General features: G+C 42.8%; 1 protein-coding gene across 1 annotated transcript; it reads left to right on the forward strand.

The window, feature by feature from the left end:
- Positions 1–100: 100 nt before the first annotated feature.
- On the forward strand, positions 101–9516 carry LOC123230747 (zinc finger protein 398-like). Its single transcript, XM_044656907.1, has 6 exons — positions 101–124; positions 497–871; positions 2408–2534; positions 5728–5841; positions 6097–6213; positions 8062–9516. The coding sequence occupies exons 1-6, from the start codon at positions 101–103 to the stop codon at positions 9171–9173; spliced, it is 1869 nt and encodes a 622-aa protein (XP_044512842.1). The 3' UTR covers positions 9174–9516.
- The last annotated feature ends 14868 nt before the right edge of the window (positions 9517–24384 follow it).

Consider the following 24384-nt stretch of genomic DNA (forward strand, 5'->3'; position numbering starts at 1 on the left):
GGCTCCACGGTGTCCGTCCCCTGGCGCGGCACTCATCCTCGCTGCCCAGGGGCACCGCAGAGCCGAGCCGAGGTGGGGGCAAGGAAGGAAGATGGAGACCATGGCCGAGACCGCCCCTGCTCAGGTAAGAGCCTCCCTACGGGAGCGCCCCGGTGTCTGCCGGTGAGAGCCCACCCACTCACTGGAAGAGGGGGACGGAATCATGGAAAGACCACGTGCGGGCTGCATCCTCTGATTCAGGCCCCCGACCCTCGGCTCTCCAGTGTGTACGTCCCCAGAGACGTCCCTTCAGCTCTGAATAGTCTGCCCTTCACCGCCTCCACTCTCCCGTGTGTACTTGGGGAGGCGGGAGTGCAGGATGGGCTACTCCCTGGGATGTGCCTTCACCCCTTCGTTGTGAGCCTGGGCCTCCGGGAGAGTAAGCCGCCTGTCCTGGGTGGCGGGGTAGGGGTCTTTGGTGCTCGTGGCCCAGCCCCTCTTCTCTCCTCCCCTCTAGGCTCAGGAGTGGGATGTGGGTGTGGGTGTCCCTTTCCCGGGCCTCCAGACCGACGCCCCGTTCCAGACCTCGGAGCTATCGCTGTGGCCCGTGGTGGCGACGATGCAGGCGGTGGAGAAGACCATCTGTTCCCACGCGAGCCGCCTGCTGAACCTGGAAGGGCGGACCGGGGCCATAGAGAAGAAGGTAATCGACTGTGAGAAGACAGCCGTGGAGTTTGGCAACCAGCTGGATAGCAAATGGGCCACGCTGGAGACTGTGCTTCAGGAGTACGGGCTGCTCCAAAGGAGGCTGGAGAACATGGAGAACCTGCTGAGGAATCGCAACTTCTGGATCCTGCGGCTCCCGCCAGGCTGCCGTGGGGAAGTGCCCAAGGTACCCATCCTCCAGGGAGCCCCAAGGGTCTGACCCATGGTTCTTCTGGGGGGCTTACGGACACGCCTGTCTGTCTCTGTGTCTATTTGTCTGTCTGTCTGTCTGTCTTGACTTGAAATTGGAAAGACCTGAATTCAAATCCCTGCTCAATCTGCCTTAGTTTCCTCATCTGCAAGATGGGAATAATACTAGCACCTACCTCCCAGGGCTGTTGGGAAGATAAAATGAAATGATATTTCTAAAAAGATTTGCAAACCTTAAAGCACTATGTAAACAAAAGCTATTATGATTTATAATATCTTACACTGTTTCTTAGAATTCCTTACATTCCTTATTTCTTACATGTAGGACAATTTTATTCCATTATGTTTGTATGCCATTTGGTTATTCCCCAATCAGCAGGTGCTTTGCTACCACTAGTGCTGTATACATGTGGCCCTTCTTGCTGTTTTCATTTCTTATCTATAAAGTGACAGGATTGGATGAGGTGACTTCAGAGGCTCTTTCCAACTCTGGATCTAGGATCCAAGGAGACTAATAGTTTAGGTACTTTTCTCACATAATTACAAATTCTTTTCCAGACTGGGCTCAACCAATTCAGGACTCCACCAACAGTCTTAGTGTTCTGCCTTCCCATGACCCCTCTGACACTGATGATTTCCATCTTCTTATTCTATTTGCTAATTCAATGAGTTTGAGGTGAAACTTAAGAATTGTTTTAATTTGCATTTCATTTATTAGTGATTTGGAGAACAGATATCAAGCTTTTTGAAGAAATGTTTGATGCAAGTATGTATTTCCAAAAGGTTATTTTTTGACAAGAGATACAGCAGTTTTATTCAATTAATAAAATAACTGTTAGAATCACCTAGAATCCTAAGAGGAAACCACATTCTCTGCATTTGTTATGCAGGAGGGATGGCCAGGATATTCAACACCTAGCACCATAACTAGTGTTTAATGATTATTCATTGGATGAATTAATTTAGTGGGCATAGCTCTTGTCTTTAAGGAATATACGTGTTTTTTTTAATGGAGATGGCTATGTAGGGATGCAATACAGAATTATGTAGAGTTGTGGAAATTAACTGGGCTATCTTAACTGAAGAGTAAGGAGAATCTGAAGAGAATGAAGTGATTGAATCTAGATGGAAATAGTTAAGGAAGGCAATGCAGAGGAGGTGAGTTTGGAGTAGAGTAGGGGTTTCTCATCTTTTTTTTGGCATCATAAGACTCCTCCATATAATGTTTTTAAATGCATAAAATAAAGGATTGCAAAGAAAATCAATTATATTGAATTATCGAAATAATTTATAAAGCAAATTCATAGATCCCTTGAATTACATATAGGCCCCTTGAGGAGCAGGGGTCCATAAACCCCAGGCTAAGAATCCTCTAAGTACAGAGACATAGATAAACATGAGATATGGAAGGTAGGAATTTTAGGTGGAGGAGGAAAAGAACAACATGAACCGGGCAGAAGTGAGATGATATACATCTATCCAGAGATAATGTGTGGGATGTTTATGGTTTCAGGTACCTGTGACATTTGATGATGTGGCTGTATATTTCTCAGAAAAGGAGTGGGGGAACCTGGACAAATGGCAGAAAGAGCTTTACAAGCACGTGATGATGGGCAACTATGAGATGCTTGTCTCCTTGGGTATGATTTTACTTTTTTAATCATTTGTTAGAAGACTGTAGAAGTAGTGTGATATGGTGTATAGAGTAGTAGTCTTGAAGTCAGGAAAGATGTCAGGATTCAAATAACATTCCCCACAGCTAGTGGTGGTTTGACTCAGGCCAATCGTTTATCATCTATGTACCCCAGGCTGGCTATTCCTTGTGATTTATCTCTATCAAGTCCTAGATAAGTTATCATTTGCATTTGTTGGGGCAGTTCCTATACCCAGAGTTCCTACAATATGGAAATCACAGCCCCTTTAGGTGTTCTATGGTGGACTCAAGATCTTATTAGCTCCTTTTGGGGGTTTTTAATTCAAAATGTGAGAGAGGAAAACATAGAGACATAGAGACTCCCTTCCCTCTTCATTAGCAGTCTGTTCAGGGGAGATGTAGAAAACTCACTTTGGTCAAACAAAGGTCTCACAAGGATTCTGGGGTACAGACATGGAAACCTTCATTTCATGTTACTGTATGAAAGAGACCAAGGGGAGGGATCATTCTATTGGAAGGATGAATGTTTTCAGTCTGACCCTATTGGGGGCTTAGAATTCTGGATTCAGAATTTTCAAACCCAGACTCTTCCCTCATTTACATTTGTGATGCTGGTCATAGAACTTGTGGATCAAGTAATATGGCATTATTCGATAGTTTATACAGTACTAACTTAAAGAGTTACCCATCTTTCATGATCTCTAGAGGTTTCATTTCCAGAAAGCATCAAGTGTGGACACAGCTGTAAGGATTTGGATTGTGGTAATTCTTCTAACTGCTCAATCCACAAAAGGCAGCTCAATAGGAGATCCACTGAGGATACCAAACTAATTCCCACAGTACATGTCTGTGTTCATTAAAATGAGCTCAATTTCATAAGCCGTCTCTTAGCTTAGGTTCTAGGCTTCCTCCATTATCCATTAACAAGTGAGAAGTTAAATTATACTTGTTTTATCAAGACCTTTTGCGAATACATTTAGAAAAGGTTTAGTTTCTTCCCTGACAGGATTACCTACCTATTGTTGGTACCCAGTTTTATTCTTTTTCAACCTAACTTAGGATCTCACATAGCCTTTCAGATGGATTTACCATGTGATGCCATGATATTTTGTCACAAATAATTTAATAAGATGCAGCCATTGGTCACTTCATGAGTGTCACAGCAAAAGAAAAGACTTTTCCATATTAATTCTGGTCCATGCACTTCTTCAGTGGCCACAGAACTGGTGGTCAGGGAGAAAAATTGTATGTTTCAGGGAAATCTAGAAAGTATAGGAGAAAATGAACTGTAAGTGTTGCTTTTATTAGATAATCACATTGGAGATCTAAGTATTGACACAGTTCTGGGGTGGAGGAAAGGTACGGTAAAGAGTAAGGAAGAAAAGAGGAAACTTTTCAAACCAAGGGTCTGCCATGTCTGACACAGTCATTAACTCAGTGCCTTACACATCCTTAGTATCCATTAAATAGATTGAAAATAAATTAAAGCCATTAATAAAAGAGTCATGGGAACTTATCATTAAAGGCAATAAGGAACCTAAAAAATAAAAAAAAGATGCAGTGTAGGGTGGTGGCTGGGCAGCAGGCTTCAAAGCCAGGAAGACTTGGGATCATGTTCTGCCTCTGAAACATACAGGTTATTTGACCCCCAGGGTCTATGTTGTGTTGTATTTTTACTTATTTTGTTCAACATTTTCCAATTACATATAATATAACTCACTACCAGAGTACCTCGTGTGACCCACCAAGTTCTACAACCTCTTTCTAGGGAGCTCTCTAAGCCCTGTTCTGTGGAAATTAACTCTGGGAGCTCCCTAATCAAGTCCCATCCCTGTCCATTTTATAGTAATGAGGAATTGAATGAGGCTCTGTCTAGGGCAGTGATGGGCAAACTATGGCCCTTGGGCCAGATGCAGCCCCCTGAAATGTTATATCTGGCCTCAAGACATTATTCCTAATCTGACTAATACAAAGAGTAGGATACAATACAATGAAACTTCGAAAGAGTTGCCTTAGAAATAGACTGACAGATGAGCATTTCCAAAGTTTGCCCATCACTGGTCTAGGGATATGTGAATAGAAGAGCCTCTTAAAGGACTAAACAAGAGGAAGGAAAAGAGCCAAGAACTGAAATTAGATGGTTCTGCAAAGGAAAGGGGAAAAAAGAGCCATGTAGAAGCAAGAAAATGAAGGGGTGATAATCAGAACCACAAGAGGCAAGAAGTCATTTGGATGAACTCCTTCTCCTTACCTCCTCTAAGTTCTTCCCCAGGGCCTTCCTTCTCCATGGTCTAAAAGCCTCTTGCCACCTCTAAGACAGGGCCAGAGAAAGGGAGATTGGCTCTGGCAGAAAGGACTGACCTTCCCTGGTCCAGGCATTAACTTGGTCCAAAGAACAACCTAGCTGAGTTTAATTCAGCTTATACAAGTTTATCATCACAATGATGATGATAGTGATGATGATGAAAATAATAACTAGCATTTATATTAGTGCTTTAAGGTTTGCAAAGCACTTTACATATGTTAATGCATTTGATTCTCACAACAACCCTATGAGGTAGGTATTATTATTATTCCCTTTTACAGATGAAGAAACGAATGCCCTTAAAAATTAAGAGACTTGCCCACAGTATAGAAAGTGTCTGAGGCAAATTGAATGCAGATCTTCCTAATTCCCAAGTCCTGTACTCTATCCACTTTGCTACCTAATTGTCCTGCAGAAGACTACCACCACTTAAATATTTTTTGACCAAAGCAACATACAAAACTTCCTGATAAGGAGTAGGGTTGCTGCAGGCCACATTAGTGAAAGAACATCCAAACCACCAAGATGGCAAGTCTTTGAAGTTGGAAAAAATTAAATACTCCTGACATCAAAAGTGGGACAAATAGTTAAATTACCTTCCAAATGGCACAGGCTCAATAATAAAGTCAGAGACAATAGATAGTCACATTTTAAGGGAAAGAAGTAAAGTTCAGCAACATGTTCCCAGCCCCTTGGAATACCATCATCCAGCTGTCAGGAGACCAAAGAGTATGACCCATTCCTCAGGCAATTTTTAAGAGATGTCAGAAATGAAAACAGGAAAGAATATTGGTGATGGCATCCCTCACAGTGTGGCAGAAGCTGATTTGTGAAATGAATGGTGACACAGTTTCTCTCTTCCTCCATCAAACAGACTATGCTCTTTCCAAACCTGAATTTTTGACCCGAATTGAACAAGGAGAAGAACCATGTGCCCAGAATCAGCTGGACTCAGAAGAGACAGAAATAGCAGCAAACCCTGACCTTGGTAAGTCTTCTTGCTCTGAAGTTTCACAGCCAAATCGTCAGTTAGTGTCACAGAAAACTGGGTTTGGGGGCTGACTTTTCTGTTCTCTTCAGGAGCGCTTATCATTGATATGCCATTTTAATATCCCTAATATCTTCTCAGCTGGCTCAGCTTTGAGATTTTTTTCTTTCCTCTCCAACATCCTGCTCTCCATTGTGAGATCTTAATGGAGTGGTCACTGGCTGCCAGAAACATCGAATATGATCTCCTTCCCAGGAACAGGGCCTCCAATATCTACCAATGATGTGCAACCATGTGTTAAGCAAGAAGAGCAAGGGCCCAGGGATCAGGAAGACATAGAGGGAAGTATCCCTGTTGCAGACCAGAACCAAGGTGAGTAAAAAAAATTAGCTTCTCTACATCTGAAGGGGAAAACTGGGCACATGAAGATGACAGTATTTGGTCATTTCTACCAACTGTGGTCTGACATCTCAAGATTCACAAGTCACTACTTGTTTGTTTGAAACACTTATGTTCTGTCTGAGAATCAACACTCTGTTTTGATTCTAAGGCAGAAGAGAGGTAAGGGCGAGGCCCATGTTGGCAAACCGATGGCATGTATGCTGGAGGGGGTGCTCCCCCCTCTCCCCAAGCACTTGAAGGTGTTTCTCCCATCACCCACCCTCAGACACTAGGGTTACAAAGACACAAAAACCAAACAGACCCTGGCTCTAAGAGAGCTTATGTTCTATCAGGAGAAACACCAAGTACACATACAAGTTGAGAGGGACCCTCACATCTAGGGCATTAGGAAAGGTTTTCTGGATGGGATAGCACCTGAGCAGAGCTTGGATGTCAGTGATTTGGAGACAGAGGTGGGGGTAGGGATGGGGGGGCGGGGAGGACGGGGGATGGGACGGGCAGCTTGGGACAGAAGCAGGGAGACCCAGATTGGACTGACATGTGAGAAACTGCAAGAACTTAATGCGTGTGGATGGGAATTGCTCTTAATAAATCTTGAAATAACTAACTTTTACAGAGTGCTTAGGGTTTGCAAAGTGCATTTAGGGAAATAGGATCTCTCCTTTTATCCTCACCACTCTGTAAGGTACACAAGTATTGTTATCTCCTCTTTACAATGTAGATCATTTACCCATTTAGTAAGTATCTGAGACAGAAGTTGACTCAAGTCTAAAGATGCCATGACTGCTGCTCTAACCATTAAACAACACTGCCTCTTTCCAGTTGGAGGTAGACTGTAAAAGGCTTTAAATTCTTTTGCTGAGGAGTCTGTTTTCATTCTAGAAACAACAAAACTCTTTGAACAAGGGAATAGCACACATTAGTAAATTAATCTCTCTGTGCCTCAGTTTGTTAGGTAGGCTATAATTATACTACTGTAGTAATGATTGGTAGTTTGGACACAGGTTAATACACTTATTGTCACAAATCACAGAAGATTAATGGCAGAACCAAGTTTAGGACAGAGGGATTAAAAAACAAAAAAACCACTGGTCCAGCCTACTTTAACGGGCTGTTGTAAACATCAGACTAGTTCCCAAACTTTTTTGGCCTACCGCCCCCTTTCCAGAAAAAATATTACTTAGCACCCTCTGTCACATACTATCACTGCCCCCTTACAGTTATTCACCGCCTCCAAATGCACCTTTGGCCATCACCCACCAGGGGGCGGTGGTGCCCACTTTGGGAATCACTGGACTACATGATCAAAAACTAGAAAGTCCCAAAGAGAGAACAGATAGTCTCTTAACAGAGGTGGGAGGTCCACCCAACAATGGAGGTACATTGAATTCTTTTCAAGCCTTTTCTGTGTTGAACCTGTTTTGATTAAATTTTTTCCTTCATCTTTTTCGTTTAAAGGGTGAAAACCTGGGAGAATTTCTGGTGATGTAAAAAAAAACAGTACATCAACAACATCTTATTTAAAAAAAAAAGAAAATTATCAAACCTTGTGTAAGAATGGCTTCTATAGGGGCAGTTAGGTGGCTTAATGGATAGAGAGCCAGACCTAGAGATCAGAAGTCCTGGGTTCACATTTGACCCCTCATATCTTCTAGCTGTGTGACCCTGAGTGAGTCACTTAAGCCCCATTGCCTAGCCCTTGCCATTCTTTGGAACTGCTAAAGAAGGTAAAGGGCTTTTTAAAGGCCTTTTCCTTAGGGGCCATACTCCTGCAAGTCCCAGTGAATGACATCTGTGTGCTTTCTCAAACTCTTGCAGATGCTAATTGGGCCATGAGTTCAGTGACAGAGCTGCATCCTCTGGAGGCCATGAAAAGTCTAGAGCTCCCCAAACCCCTGTCCAGAGTGGTCAGAGAAGGACTTCTGTCTGTCCCAGGTGGCAGCTCGGATCTTGACAGCCCCACCAGCTTCCAACAGCAGCAGCCTCTCCTCCCCAGCCCAGGGCCAGGGCAGGCGCTGCAGCCAGGACCTGTGCTGCCCCAGCTGGCCGCCTGGTGGAGCCCCGCAGCCAGAGAGCAGCCATATTTATGTGCGGAGTGCGGTAAAAGCTTCCGGCTGAGAGAGAACATGGAGAAGCATCAGAGGAGCCACGGACAGGAACTGCTCTCTCGGCCCCCCGAGCACCAGAGGGCTGGCGGCAGGCAGCAGGGCCCCAGAGCGGCCTTGCCGTGGGAGTCCCCGAGAGAAAGGCCTTTCCCTGGATCCCCCCAGACCAAGACATCTCGAACACGGGGGTCTCTGCTGACCCGAAGCCGACTGCGCTCCTGCGCAGAGCGAGGAAAGCGGTGCTCCGGGAGGCGGAGCCTGGGCAGGCACCCTCAAGGCCACCCCCAGCCCCGGCCCTACCAGTGCCCTGAGTGCGACAAGAGCTTCGTGTGTTACTCCTGGCTCAAGCGGCACCGGACACTGCACACGGGTGAGCGGCCCTTCCAGTGCCCCGAGTGTGAGAAGTGCTACAGCCGCAAAGAGTACCTCCTGAACCACCAGCGGCTGCACACCGGGGAGAAGCCCTTCCACTGCGCCCAGTGCGGCCACACCTTCATGCTCAAGCGCAGTTTCATCAGGCACCAGCAAAGGCACAGCCGGAAGCTGGAGAAGCCCCCAGGATGCTCGCAGGATATCCTGGACCGCCTGTCCACTGCGACCAAGGCGAGCTCGGGATGGAATCCGCCTGGCGGTGGCTGGCTGGGGCCGCCTGTGTCCAGGCCCCAGGTGGAGGAACTGCTCTATCCATGGACTGGAGCCATGAACCGGGAGCCCCCACCGTCCCAGCGGAGCTCCCCGAGAACAGCTTTGTGTCCCTTGTGGGCCTCCCAAGGCTCCGGCCCCCACAGCGCAATTACAGCAGTGAAGACAGAGATGTGGTTGTAGATAGACGAAGGCCAACGAGATGTGTGGGCACAGAATGGGGCAACTGGGTGGCGGAATGGGAGGAGCTCTGGACTTAGAGCGAGGAAAATCCGAGTTCAAAACCAGCCTGGAGCACTTCGTAGCTATGCGACCCAGGACGAATCACTGTAACCTCTCAGCCTGTTTCCTCCAAGTGCTGTATATAAAGTTAGCTATTATTATTCTCCCCTGGGCTGAGAATCTTGGAGGATGGTGAGTATATTTGCCCTGTTTGGTTCCCTTTTTTATTTTCTGGTTTCTAGTTTGATGGAATGAATGACAAAGTGCAATAAACATCTCTCCAGGCCTGTTTCTTCAACTGTAACATGAGCTTGGATTCCATTATCTTTTAGGTCTCTTCCATACCTGTTTTGTGTTCTCATATCATCAAGTGTCTTTCATCTCAGCAGTTGGGAAAGAGGTGAAGAGATGTTTTTCCCCTTAAGTGAGTGATCTAGGAAAACTAGGTAAAATGAGAAAAGCCAGAAGTTAGTCTTGAGTCATTGATCTTCTTCCCTTCCCACTCTTCAGCCTCTCTGCTCTCCCTACTGACTAGCATTGCCCATCATCCACCTTTGTCCTGTCCTCAGTGTCCCTCCAGGGTAGAACTTGGTGCTGGTGTGAGACCCTGGTGGGGAAGGTAACTGAGGAGGGAGACAGGAGGAGGAAGAAAGAAAGAAGGAGACTGGGGACAGTAAGCAAAGTGCCTCATGTGGATTCAAAATAAGCCACTTGCTGAGGGGGTTTTACTCCCTTTGTGGTTCGCTTTTTGGCAGTGACAGTGTGTCATAGACGTAGATCTGGAAAGAACTCAAAGGTCATTGAGTTCACCCCCTCATTTTACAGGGAGGAAACAGGCCCAGGGAGAGTAACTGACTTGTCCAAGGCCACACAGGGAAGGGCCAAAAGGAGGGGCCAAAATCCAGGTTCTCCAACTCAAGAATCAGTATTTCTTTTTTCATTGTACCACACTCTTCCTGAAATTTGTGTAGTGCTTTGTATCCATTGTCGATTGAGTCTTACAACAGCCCTATCATGGAGGTGCCATTATCATTTTACAGATGAGGAAACTGAGTCTTAGAACACGTGACTAATCCAGCACCAACACAACCAATAAATATCCAAAATAGGATCTAAACTCAAGTCTTCCCAAATCCAGAGCTCTGTCCATTATCCTAGGCTACCCCAATTCCACTCTTAGAAGCAACAAAACTGAGGGATAAAGGGTTCAAACATCACCTTGATCTGGGAGCTAGTCCCTTGCCCAAGACTAGTAATGACTATTGGTGAGCAGGAGAGCATTCCCCTCAGCCCCTCTGGTGAAATACCAAAGAGAAACTGAGTTTGCTCCCCCATTGAAATGTAGATAAAATCTCACATATACCTTGAGGTTCCATAATACTTCATAAATATAGGCTGTGACAAGTATTATGATTATTTTCAACTTTTCATTGGGAGTTTAAGTAAAAAAAAAAAAAAAAAGGTGGGGAATCACAGGATTGGACTCCATTCATCCAGCATTGAAACCCTTTACAATAAAGCTGTTTTTCAGAAAAGAGGCTGAGGTGAAGCCATGAAACTTTGTTCTATCATGATGTGGACCAAGGAGGTGAGAAAATTTGGCCATAAGCATCAGGATTGGAGAAGCAGTGGCAAGAGAAGCAGGTGGATTAGTTGTTTCAGATTTTTAAAAAAGGATTATTGGGGTATGCAGGAGTAATTTAACAGTATCCCTAAAGGATCTTCACCACCGTTAGGTCCCATCCATCCCACCAGCTCTTTACCCATCATCTATCAATGTCAACATGGCAGAATCCAAAAAGATTTTGTCAGGCTAGAGCAGGGTAAGTATGGGGCCAGGCCTGACCCCAAAGAAGCAAAGGCCTAACCCAAAGGGGGTATATAATCACTTAGAGGGTGGGAAGATAGGCTCATCTCACCCACCCAGGGATAGCCAGTGGGGCTCATTTCCAACACAGCTACACCTATCCTTGTCCCTTAATGCTCTCCTACTCCAGTCCTTCTAATTTGTTAGCTTCTGTTTCTTTCCTTCTGAAACCAGCATCAGCCCTCCATAATAGTTATAACCTAAGCACACTACAGCAATACCCACAAGGGCAGCTATGTAGATGCCATTGAAAGTACTGCCTACTCCCCCTACTCACCTACCTCCTCCCCCAAGTCATGTGGTAACTACAGTGGAGAATGGACTTTAGCCCCTAACACAGTGACCAATGAATAAGAGCCCCATATCAATCCCTTTTCATGCTAACAGGAAGTCCTGTTACTAATTTACTTGCTTTGGGCAGACGATAGACAATCCAAAATGTAGCATTCTACTAGACTGACGTATGAGCTGATAAGTTAGCAAAATCAAAGGAAGTTTGTCTCTTCCCCTGTCCCTATAAGGGTCATGGTCCAAAAGAAAGATCCTCAGTGGTGGATGCACCAGGTATTAGAATTAGTTCAGTCTCAGATGATGTACCTAGGTTGTGGTCTAGAGCCCAGAGCAAGCAAGGTGGAAGCTGAATGGAGGCAGAGGTAGACTGAGATATAGATGGTGAGGACTCAGTAGAATGGCCAGAAACTCAATACCACATACATGTTGAGAATTGTGCTGCACACATGGGACACAAAAACAAAAAAATAGGGAAAAACTGTCGTTGAGGAATTGCCATTCAAGGAGAAAGGTTCACTTTCCTGCCCCATAATGGGCAAACGAACTCACAAAGTAGAGAAGAAAACAGAGGTCAGGCTAGGGCCTTACAGATGCAAAGGCCAGTAGAGAAGCTAATTGGAAAAAGATGCAAAGAAGCTTTTTCCTCAGTACTTTTTTGGAGATTCCCACCCAAAAAAATTACAAGAGGAAAATGGTTTCTCTTCCAATTTTTCCATTTCCACTCTCCCACTCCCCATTTATACTCCATTTGTTCAACAAATATAGCATTGAATACCTATTGTATGTGACATTATGTTAGGCACAGAGGAAGATAGAAAATAGGTCCTTTTCAACCCGCTACCTATACTAAATGAGGTATGATCTTTTCCCATGCCAAACTAATAATTTAGGCTCAATTAAGTTATTCAAAATCTATTTTTTAATGTTTCTACACTAACAAAGTGGCAAGATCTACAACGGGGCCAGAAAAAAATTATTCTACATGCTTCAATTTTTTTGGGAAAATGAATTTCTTTGGCTAAAAGGAAACTGAAATTTTTATTTCTCTACTAAAGACCACAACCACTCGGGTCTGCTGGGAGTCAGTCTTCTGTTGTTCCCCACCTCCATTTCATTTCTCATTCCCCAACTGGGCCTGAATGAGGCCTTCCAACACTGCTCTTGTCCCATTATTACCTACTCCCAAAAGATTCTTCAGCACTGCCATTACCACATCTACCCATAATTTCTGGAAGGACCCAGCTTCTGCCAGGAAGGGCACCACAGAACCTGGCCTCCCATTCCTCAGTCCTGAACTACAAAGTTCTCAGGACCAGAGCTACTGTTTAAAAGAAAAACAAAAAACACATCTTGAATAGGAACTGAACTGTGTTTGTTATGAGGAATGGCTTTGTAATTCTTCCCCAATTGGTATTACTCTCCTCCCTTCCCCCAAATTATTTTCTATTTGTTTTGCATAATTTCATATGTTAGTGTTTTTCTCCACTCTAAAATGGAAAACTTTTCAAGGGCAGCTTTTATTTTTGCCTCTTTCCTGTTGCCTAGCACTTAGCTTGACATTTAGGTACTTGGTAGCAGCTCCTTGTATTGAAGGTATGGATGAACCAGCACATTAAATAGTATTACAGCCATCTGAAATCCTTTTAGAAATGGGAAATGTATTGTCGCATTTGTAATAAGAAGTAAAATCAGTGTATGCTCATTCATTTGTTAATACAAAAGTTAAATGGCTAACAGGTCATGGTCTCCCCTTCAAAATGCCCATTTATACATGATAATTAGCTATATACACGTTAAAGAAGTTAGACTATTCATTCTTAGGAATGCTGTTTTTAGGGGATTATAGAGCTAGAGTTGGAAAGGGAACTTATAAACCATCAAGTCCAATCTCATTTTACAGATGATGGAATTGAATAGGTTAAATGTCTTGGCCAATGTCAGTACAAAGGTGAAGAAAAGCAAAGGAATTTTATAATAGGGGAATAAATGTGCTATTAGATGCCTGCAAGGATTCTATAGTTATAGATTACAAAAGTTAAATTATAAATTTGATTCAGATGCCATTTTTGGCTTTGTCACAGCAAACCACCAGAAAGATATTAGTTGAGATGTCACTGATAGTTTGCTTATTTGAGCAAGTTTCATAAATTGAACTGAGCAAACAAGCATGAAGAATGCACCCAAAACACTTTTTAAGATTAATTGGGTTGTGTTTAGGAGTTGGAGACAGAGACCCCAAGATAAAGTGAGGCTTCTCTTACACAGTTTGACACAAGGGGGAGGAATCACCTACCATCTAGTAGCTTCCCATTTTAACTAAATATTCATGTCATTTAGGTGCTGCTAGAATGCTACATTCTCACTTATACAACTTGTAGGTGTAGTCAGGGACAGGGTTTCCTATCCTCACAGGAAGAATAATCTCCAAGATCAGAAATGATTTACCAAAGGATTAAATACTCCTGGTTCATCTAGCAAGATGCACATCTTTAGTTAATGGGGTTCTCTGAGCAACATTAATCCCTACCAAATGTTTGTCCTTTGTTCACAGCTTTATTTCTTCTACATTCTTTCCTTCCTTAGTATGATAATGTAGTTCAAAACTTACTTCCTCTAGCTCTTGCAAGATTCACAGTGTTTATTCATGATATCCAAAGATTTAGGGCTCAGATTCTTTTGTGGGAAGGCATACTAGATTCAGAATCAGGAGTCCTAGATTTTGTTTGTGCTTCTGCTAGTTGATTACATTGGTAAAATCATTCAGGCTTTAATTTATCTTCAAGTAGCCCCTCAAATTCTCCAGTTCTCTGATAGGATTTGAAGCAGCTTGGAACTTTCACTCCTAGTTTGGGCTATAGACTGGCAGGAGCTGTCCACTTCTTTCAGTGCTGATCAGAAGCCAGTAACAGAGACTGGTGAGTGTCTTTAGGAAAGAAGGATTTGCCTTTGCTCTACCCTGTTAAGTTTCAGGAATTATACAAATTCAATTAAAAGAACATTTAAATGCCACTAAGTGCAAGGCACTATTATAAGTACTATGGATGGGGGCAGCTGGGTAGCTCAGTGGATTGAGAGTCAGGCCTAGAGGCGGGAGGTCTTAGGGTTCAAATCGGGCCTCAGACACTTCCCAGCTGTGTGACCCTGGGCAGGTCACTTGACCCCCCCCATTGCCCACCCTTACCACTCTTCCACCAAGGAGCCAATATACAGAAGTTAAGGGTTTTAAAAAAATAAATAAGTACTATGGATGCAAAAAATAAAAACATCCTGTCCTATTGGTGTTTGTTCTACTTTAAAGATACTGCAATAGGGAGATAAGTATAAGACAAGGTAGGGAGTGTTAGGAGCAAATGAGACCCAGACAAGGAGCTCTAGCGATATTTTAGGGATCAGGTAGTCAACAAGCATTTTTAAAATGTTTCCTATGTGCCAGCTACTGCTGAATCTTGAGGAAACAAACAAACATACAAAAACTCCATTCCCTGCTTTCAAGGAGCTCACATAGAAAGAACTTTGTTTAGGAGATGAGAGAATGTTACCTGAAGAAGGCACATCTGAGCTTAGTCTTTAAGGAAAATAAAGATTGTAGAAATCTTTTTTTAGGAGGCATTTATATTCTTAGGAGATGGCTTGTACAAAGTAATACAAGCAAAAGATGGTATGTTGTTTCCAATAAATAACTAGTAGCTCATTTTGGCTAGAACACTAGTGTAAGGGACTAAAATGAAATGAGGTGGGAGCCAGATGGTAGAATGTTTGAAATGCTGGAATGATTTATCCTAAAAGGAGAAGGGATCCAGTAATGGCCTTTGAGTATGAGAATGACATAGCAGAATTACACCTTGAGGAAGATCACTTTTGGCCAAAGTAGAAAAGATGGATTGCAAAAGGTTTTCTGAAGTGCCTTTCCAAACAACTTTAGTAATGTACACATTGATACTACCATGTCTCTCAGATTTTTATCAGCGTGAGCACTTCCTCCACCCATGCATGGAAGACAGGCAGACACTAACCCTCCCTTCTCATCCATCCCCTACAGTTCTGCCTATCATTTCTCAAATCCTCCATAGAGGATGTGCCCAAGCCAAAGCAGGCCATTCTCTTTCTTTCTCAGTAGGTCCAGGGCATGTCTCGGTTACCCGTCCACTCCTATATGTGAAACACAAACCTGGGAGGTAGCTGCTGCTTGGCATCCCGGTACTTTGGGGAAGCATTTTGGCCCTAGGATCAGGCGAATCCCAGCCGTGTGAGGCCCCCGGAAGAACCCTGCGGAGCATCATGATCCCGAGGTAGGTGCTACATTTCATAAATGAGGAAACTGAGGCCCAGGGCCTGTCAGGACCCGGTCAAGTTACCGAGCTATTAAGGGCCCAGGCAGGAGGCTCTAAGGCGAGCAGGATGACCCCTTACGGCGGGACCTCAGCACAGGGGTAGGGTAGCCGAGGAGCCAGGCGCAAACTGCAGAGAGGGACGCCAAATCCCCATGTCTCCAGCTCTAACTCAATAGTAGAATCCGATAGGTCCATTGCGCTTTGTTTGACGTGAAGGGCACCCAGTGGAGTGGCAGGAGAGGCAGTAGAGGAAACCAACAAAACGTCCCAAAGGAGGGGCACTTTGCATCCTGGCCCCGCCTCCTCCTCCCTCATTGGCTATTTGTTTGGAGGAGCAGCCGCAGATTGGTGTTTGGGAAGCAAAGGGTGGAGCCCCTGCTGTGCAGGTGGGAGTGGCTGTTTGAGGCTGAAGCTGCGACCACAGTCGAAACCCCAAAAAGAGATCTCTGGGGGTATGGGCTGCTCCTCCGAGGCCGAGTGACTCCTGGTATGTTTGGAAATCAGAATCCTGACCTCTCTTTCTACCCTTCCCATAGCCTCCCTGGGGGAGGGGTGCCCAGGCTGAGCTCTGTCCCCTAAGGTGCTGGTCCCAACCCCTGACCCTGGTATGATGTGCCCCTATGCCCGGCCCGGGCCCCATACATTGCCCCCCCTACACCCAGCTTAATCCCCCGCTGACAGACCCCTAAACGAGTCCTTCTAGACCAGTTCTGTGCACCCTAGACCTGCACCCCTAATCCCATGCCCCCTGAAATGCCTTCCAAACCTGACTCTATGCACACCCTACCCAGCCCAGTGGCCTCCAAACCCCCATCTCCCCAGACTTCCCCCTTATGCAGCCCCCCCATTCAGACCCTTCCCCTCCTACTTAAAACTGCAACTCAAATCCCCTCCCAATCCTCTTGAAGAGAACCCAGGTCTTCCAGACCCCTCCCATCTGCTCCTCTATCTATGCCCTATACACTCCCAACATTCTTTCCTAACTTCCCACTTTCTCACCCAGCCACTGTCTCCGACTTAGACCAACACATGCTCCCACTCTCTTACACTGCCGCCCAGACCCTCTTTCCATCTCTCCCTTCAATGTACCCAGGACCTTCATTTCCTTTCCCCTTCATTTTACTCATTACCCCCTCAGCCTCTCTTTTCACTGCCCACAGACGCCTATTCTTCCCCCTATATTACCCCCACAACCAAGCCCATCTACCTTCTTCTCAGCACTGCAGACCTGGTCCTGCCTGCCCCTTTACTCTCCCCAGGCCTCCTCCTGCTCTTCCATTCATTGTCCCTCAAACTCTCCTCTTCTCCTTCCTGACCCTCCCAAACTTAGGCCTATCCCCTTCACTTCCCTCCAACTCTCCATCCCACTCCTCCCTGAGACCACCTCCTGCCATTATACTGCCTCTAGAATGTGTCTTTATACTGTCCCCTTTTTTCCTTACATTACCCTCAGCCTGCACTTCCAAGCTACTCCAACCCCCTCACCGAGTCCTGAAAAGAAGATTCCTTTTCTCCAATATTCTGCTTCCCCTTGAGCTTTCTTAGAGTATGTAGAACCCTGAAGAGCTTGCTTGGATTTGAAGTCAGAAGCCTTAAGTTGAAACCTCAGCTCCCACTTAACCTGTGTGATCTTAGGCATCTTCTGGATGTGTTTCTTCATTAGTAAAGTAAGAGGTTGGAGGGGATGATGTAAAATTGAAAAGACCTTGAATATTAATTTTAAAACTTACAATGACTTTTGAGTCTCTTCTAACTCTTAACTATATGATGTTTTCCTCTACTTCCCCCCAATGCCTTTCTCCTGAGAAATCTTTAGAAAACCTTATTCCTTGAATTTATTTATATCTATCCTTACTAGTTCTACCCAATTATTACAATATGGTGCTTTGAAATTTATAAAGTGCTTTACATATTAACTTATATTTAACCAGACCTTGAGAAGTATAACCTTTCCTTCATGCCCTGTCTCTCTTTGAAATGTTTTATTCTGTTTACTATACTTCACCTTTCTTGATCCTATTCAGCATCTGTGTATAAAATTAAAGGGGTAGCTAGAGAGTCTCAAAATTTTATCCCAATTCTATGTGCCTTTAGACCTTTGCAACCCTTCCTTTTACATTAAGCACTTCTGAGACACCACCTTCCCCACCACAGTCCTCCATCCTGCCTTACCTCCACTGCTTTTCTCCATTTCCTCTCTTTCCTGATCTATCTTTTCTTCCACAAGTTTTTGAATTCTTGATGTTTATAATGCTGTTATATTTATTTTTTTAAAATATTTTCCATATTTACATAATACATTTTCTTTCACTTCCCCTCTTCCCTCCCCACTCCTGAAGTCAGCAAACAATTCCACTGGGTTATACAAATGTTATCATTTGAGATCTGTTTCCATATTCATTTTTACAATAGAACAGTCTTTTAAACCAAAACCCCAAATCCTATACCCATATAAACAAGTGATAAGTCATATGTTTTTCTTCTGCATTTCTACTCCCACAGTTCATTCTCTCGATATGGATAGCATTCTTTCTCATAAGTCCCTCGAGATTGTCTAGAATCATTGCATTGCTACTAGTAGCAAAGTCTATTATATCCAATCCTTCCACAATGTTTCACTTTCTGTTTATAATGTTCTCTTGATTCTGCTCATAAAATGCTGTTTTAAAACAATGTCAGAGATTGGAGGGACCCTAGAGATTTCTAGTCCGAGGCCAAAGGTTATACAGTTAGTAGTGGGTCAAGAGCAAAGACTTTTCAATCCAGTGCCCATAAATTCTGCTCCAGAGTCCCATGATTCCAGTACCCTAGCCCCTTCTTTATTTCTGCCTGCTGGCTCTCAATTTGTGAGTGCCCCGGCTTCTTGACCCCCATTTCTAGATGTATCTAGCTCACTCTGCCTATATGGTCATCCCCATCCCCCCTACATTGCTGTCCTTTATTATTTCCTCTCTTACCATGGCCCCCACCTCTACAATCACTCCATCCTGCTCTCATATATAACTGCTCCCATGCCCCCTCCCCAAACTATACTCCTATTTCTAATAATTAAATATGGAACTTCCTTGCCAGGCCTCACTTCACTATAATTATTCCATTTCTCTGATTCCAAAAGCTTTTAAATGAAGTTTAAACTATATTATCATGTATTTGTATAAATCTAATTCGGTTTCCCCATCTGCAAAATGAAGATATTTTATGGGTTTAGAATCAGGAGACTAGAAATCAATTTAGACCCTTAACCTTTTTACTACTTGTCTTTCTTGCCTCGAATGTTATTCATCCTTTTTTCTGCCTTTTCAACTTTGGGTTTCTTTAAGACTTAGCTCAAATGCCACCTTTTACAGTCTCCCCAACTGCTAGTGCTCTCTCCAAGCTTAACTTCCAAATATTCTTTATGTATCATATATGTACCTACATATTTACATGTTATTTCTTTTTTGGAATGTGAGTTCCTCCAGGGCTTTCTTTGTACTCAAACACTTAACACAGTATCTCAAATATGGTAAATACTTAAATGCTTGTTGATTGACAGACATAACCTTAAGCCTTAACTTTTCTCATTCTGCAAATGACAATTCATTACTTGAACTACCTGCCACCCCAAGCTTAACACAGTGCCTGGAACATAGTAGGCATTTAATAAGTGCTTACCTATTTGATTCCCAGTGTTGAGATAAAAGTTCTTTGCAAACTCAGAAGTACTTCATAAATGTGAGCTATTATTATAGGGATCAAATGAAAACATTGCCATGTAAAATCTCACGTTGGCAAACTTGTGCAAACGGTAGTGGCGTACTGCATTAACCTTGTTACAGTACAGTATTCATCTGCAAAATCCTGCGATATAGTGAAAACTCTGTGATACAGTATTAGTTGTTTGTTTGTTTTTTAACCTGCAATATAATGAAGCCACGATAAGTGAATTGCGATATAGTGAGGGATGTCTATATGTTTATTCAGTCATCTTGTACTCCTGTAACACGATTGAGATCAAGCTTTCCTCTGAGATCACCCAAGCATTCCCAGTTGGTCTTCTGGATAACTTGTATCTTTTCCTAAGAGAAAAAGAACAATAGTGACTTAGCATTCCTGTAAACTCCGCTGAGACCTTGTGAATTTGTCCATGGTTAACCTAATCTGTTAACCCAGTATGTATTTATCAGCTTGGGAGCAGTTAGGATATTTTCTAAACTTTCACAAATCTTAACAGCTAAATAACAAGAGGAAGGAATAGCCATATGGAGCAGTGAAAATTGCCAGACTCGGAGTCAGAGGACCTGTGTTTGAATCCTAGCTCTACTCTCTGTCATATAAATCTTCCTATGCCTTAGTTTCTCCATGCACAAAATGAGAGAATTGGACTAAACTTTTAAGATCTCTTCCACTTCTAAATCTAAGATCTTCTGACCTAGGAGAAGGTTATTAATACTATAGTAAGGGGCAGTTAGGTGGTTCAGAAGATAGCCAGGCCTGGAAATAGGAGGTCCTAGGTTCAAATATGACTCCTGATATTTCCTAGCTAAGTGACCCTGGGCAAGTCACTTAACCCAGCCTAGCCTTTGCCACTCTTCTACTTTGGAATCAATATTTAGTATCCATTATAAGACAGAAGGTAAGAGTTTTTTAAAAATGCTACACTAAACCAATAGTTGGAATTTCATCTAAGATGACCTTCAGGACTCCACAATGATAGTACCAGGACATCTATCATGTTCCTGATCTCTTTGAAGTATGTCCCCTCAGTGCATAAGGATAATCAGGGCTACTCTTTTGCTGTTTTCAGTGAAGGGATACATAAGTCTGGCAAGGTACCTTATAAATCTGTAGAGTATTCTTAAAGAAATTTTTTCTGTTTTCTATCTCATCTGCAGGTATCTCATGTGTAGAAATCCATGTTCCTTACCAAATATTGCTTCCTTCCTACCTGGAATTTTGTTCCTGATTATGTTAGATATCTGCCATGCTCAGGGTATACTTGCTGCTCTGAATACTTAACTAATCAGGTGGGTAGATTGGAACCAAGAGTCTACAGTCATTGGTTGCTCCAAAAAATGAACTCTGGGTTTTTTGTTTTTTTGTTTTGTTTTGTTTTTGCAGAGAAAGTTTTATTCAGAGGGTACTGACTCCTAATTCTCTTTTTGAAATAATTTACTGCTCAGCTTTGGATTCTCAAAATGCCACAAGTGGTGTCTATAAGAATCGAACCATTACTTTTTATGGCTTCCCATGGCAAAACCAGCCACTATTGGCATAGTGGATTCACAATATGGGCCGAGAAATGGGAATCCCATCCAAACCCCAGCGCCTTTGTTCCAAACACTTTGAAGACAGCTATTTTGAAATAGATCCTCTGAAAATGAAGAAAAATAGGTGACTGCTCAAGGGAGCAATTCCTAAAACATTCATTTTGCTAGATAATGGAGACTGGCTCAGGCATCCCTTAGCGCTTGTGTAGTGGCCTGAGTATGAAGACACACAAAAAAAGTTCGAAATCAAGACCCTTCAAAGGTAATGCCTTTTTTTATATTGGTGCCCTGCCTGCACCACTCATCTCAAGTTCAGCTTAGTTTGAAGAAGGCTTGGAATGCCCAGACCACATCTTAATCCCTACTATATCTGGGTAGAATCACTAAATTCATCACTGACTGCCACTCATTTTTATTTTCTAAGTTATTGTCTATGTTGTAGTAACACACAGGACTGGCAAATCTCAAACTGATGTAACTTCACATTTAACTTTAGCCCTTTCTTTAGCATCATCTCTTACTATCTACATCTGGTGAGCCGATTGTGATTGTGTGTGATTGGTTTACTTGAAAAGCTCCTTAGCTGAAATTTTCTCTTTGTTCATTGGAGAAAAAATTTTAATGGCAATAATGCATGTAATTACAAAATTCTCCACCTGGGTATAGGTATTATGTAGCAATCTGAAGCCGTCCAGCAGCTCCACGAAGATTCCTAGTGGGTTGGACACTTAGAAAGGGGAACCAAGGACTGAGTGAAAATGGGTAGCAGGTTAAAAACTAGTGGAAAGAGAACATAAGGTGAGAATAAAGAAAGACACACAGACATAGAAAGTTTTGGGATAAGGTAGACAGACAGCAAGTAAGTTCTGGTGGTGGAGAGCTTAGATGGTTCAGAGATCTGATGGTCAAGAGCTTTTTTCTCAACTGTCATATAGCTACTTTTATTGGGGTTACAACTGTATATGGGGGGATGGGGAGAGCCAAGTGGTCTGATACATACGTAATCATCAGGAGATACAAACTGTTGGAACCTGAAATTACAGGTAGAGCAAACATCTAGATCAGGAATCCATGAGGCCCAAGGTCTTGATACAAATGCTGATTGATTGAAGGTAAAGCAAGGAGACTGAGATAACTGACCAATCTTCCAGAGTGTAGCCTTAGGGAAGGGCTAGGAATTTGGCACGGTTGAGGTTTAATTCAACTCAAGGTTACAGAAATCAATCATAAGCAATACAAGAGTCATCTTTTGAGCACTCTTAAAATAATATCAAGATTAATGTATGCCTGGATTGCTACACAATCTTGGGCTCTCCCTATCATTTCAGTTTTCTATTCTCTTTGAGCAAGAAAATAATAGAAAAGGAACTGATAGAAGACTGTTAGAATTTATAAATAAAGCAGCATTGAGAGGTAGAACACAATGCCAGGAGGTACAAGACTTGGGTCAGAGTTTCTTCTGTCATTAGCTGTGAGACCTTGGACAAGCTTCTCAATCTTGATTGCCTCCTCTTATTAAGGCATTAAAAAAAAAGGGCAGCTGGGTAGCTCAGTGGATTGAGAGCCAGGCCTAGAGACAGGAGGTCCTAGTTTCAAATCTGACCTCAGACACTTCCCAGCTGTGTGACCCTGGGCAAGTTACTTGACCCCCACTGACTTAAAAAAAAAAAGTCAAGGCAAGTCAAGCAGTTTTTCTTAATTGCCTACCTTGTGTCGAGCAATGTGCTAAGGGCTGGAGATAAGAAGAAAGGCAAAGAACATTCCCAGTTCCCAGGCATCTTTAAGGGCCTCCTCAATGCAAGGCACTGGGGATATAATGACAAAATGAAAAACCATTCAGATTCCCCCCTCCCAATAAAATTTAAACAGAGAAGGGAGAAATCACTAATAGCTAGTGAAATGAAGAAAAGCCTCCTAGAGAACATGGTACCTGAGATGAGCCTAGAAAGAAAATGATGATATACTACTTCATCTGCCTGAAGTCAGTGGCCTATGACCAAATGATCTCTTGAAGACCCATCCAATTGTCAGATTAATGGTTTGGTGAACTTTTCCTTTCAGATATTGCTGTTTAAGTCTTGAGCTAAGCTTGGGATGCACTTTTGACCTCTATGCTACTCTAAATGTCCTATGACCACCATTGCATTCTGTCCTTTTGGAGCATTCTAGCTGTCCTGTTTGTCTTGGAAAACAACAAGCCACACATCTGGACTTTGCCTGTAACCATTGGCCCCACTGAACTTCCATTCTGCTCACTCATTTGAGACAATGCCCAATTGCACAAATAACTTGATTGGCTGAAAATGCAGCCAAATTTGGGTCCTAGATTTGATTCCTGCTCTTATAATGAATAGATGCATGACTCTAGCTAATCACTCCCTCTCTCTAGGCACCTCCTTATTTATAAAATGAGGATAATAATACTCAGACTACCTTACAGTGGTGTCATTTAGATTGCCTTGCTCTTACCACTCTTCTGCCTTAAAAATCAAAACTGATTTTAAAACAGAAGGAAAAGGTTTAAAAAAATTAGATTTCTAGCAGTTTTACATCATGCAGCAGATACTCAGTAAAAGATGATTGTGTGGATGACTTCATTGTAGGAAGTGGTTATTTGAGGTGGAAGATTGGTAATTGGTGATCCAGAGAGTCTTTTAATGATGATATCAGAAAAACTCATCTTGATTACACCAAGAGAGGTAAATTTTTTATTTCTTCCCACAGCATTGAGCTAAAATAAAAGCTTATTAAAATTTATCTTTCAACTCTTACCTGTCTTTTCTTATCTCTAGACATCCCTCTCTACTTTTTCTTCCTTTCAGCTTTTGTCAACCTTACTGTTCTGTATCTTATTTGGGAATGTGGTAAGTGAATGGGGAAACCAGATATTCCCATGTAGCCATTTCTTATCTGTCTCATGGTAGTGTTCTCACCAGTGGGAACAGTCTTGTGAACATTTAAGGAGCATGCTATTTTTACACTGTTTTTAATTTTTTCAAGGCACTTGTAAATTTGCTATCTTACTAGATCCTCTTAATAATCCTAAGAGGCAGAGAGGGCAGAGATTATCCCCATTTGACAAATGAGGAAACTGAGGTATAAAAAATAAATGAATTGACCAAAGTCACAGAATTACTCAGTGGAGAGCAAGATTGGACTGCAGATCACTGAATCATGTTGCTTCTAACCTCCAAGTACATCAGAAACTTGTAAAAAAAATAAGCAGAGAATGGTAAAATACAAATATTTTGAGCATGTAATGTTTATTGTTTCAGGATGCACATACTGTATATATTGTCCAAGAAGAAAAAACCTTAGATTGGCAGAAGGAATTTAATAGGAAAGTGGTTAGAGATAATTATAAATCTTTGATCTCACTTGGAAAAGGTCAGTTTTCACCCATGTGTTAGAAAGTTGTTAAGTTTTACATTTGA

The sequence above is a fragment of the Gracilinanus agilis genome, chromosome 1 (genome assembly GCF_016433145.1).
Source record: "Gracilinanus agilis isolate LMUSP501 chromosome 1, AgileGrace, whole genome shotgun sequence".
Classification (NCBI taxonomy): domain Eukaryota; kingdom Metazoa; phylum Chordata; class Mammalia; order Didelphimorphia; family Didelphidae; genus Gracilinanus; species Gracilinanus agilis.

Excerpts from the sequence above, each read along its gene's own strand:
- LOC123230747 (XM_044656907.1), top strand. The coding sequence starts at position 101 with ATGGCCGAGACCGCCCCTGCTCAG. Across the intron at positions 125-496 it reads CCGAGACCGCCCCTGCTCAG|GCTCAGGAGTGGGATGTGGG; the intron begins GTAAGAGCCTCC and ends CCTCCCCTCTAG. Across the intron at positions 2,535-5,727 it reads TGAGATGCTTGTCTCCTTGG|ACTATGCTCTTTCCAAACCT; the intron begins GTATGATTTTAC and ends TCCATCAAACAG.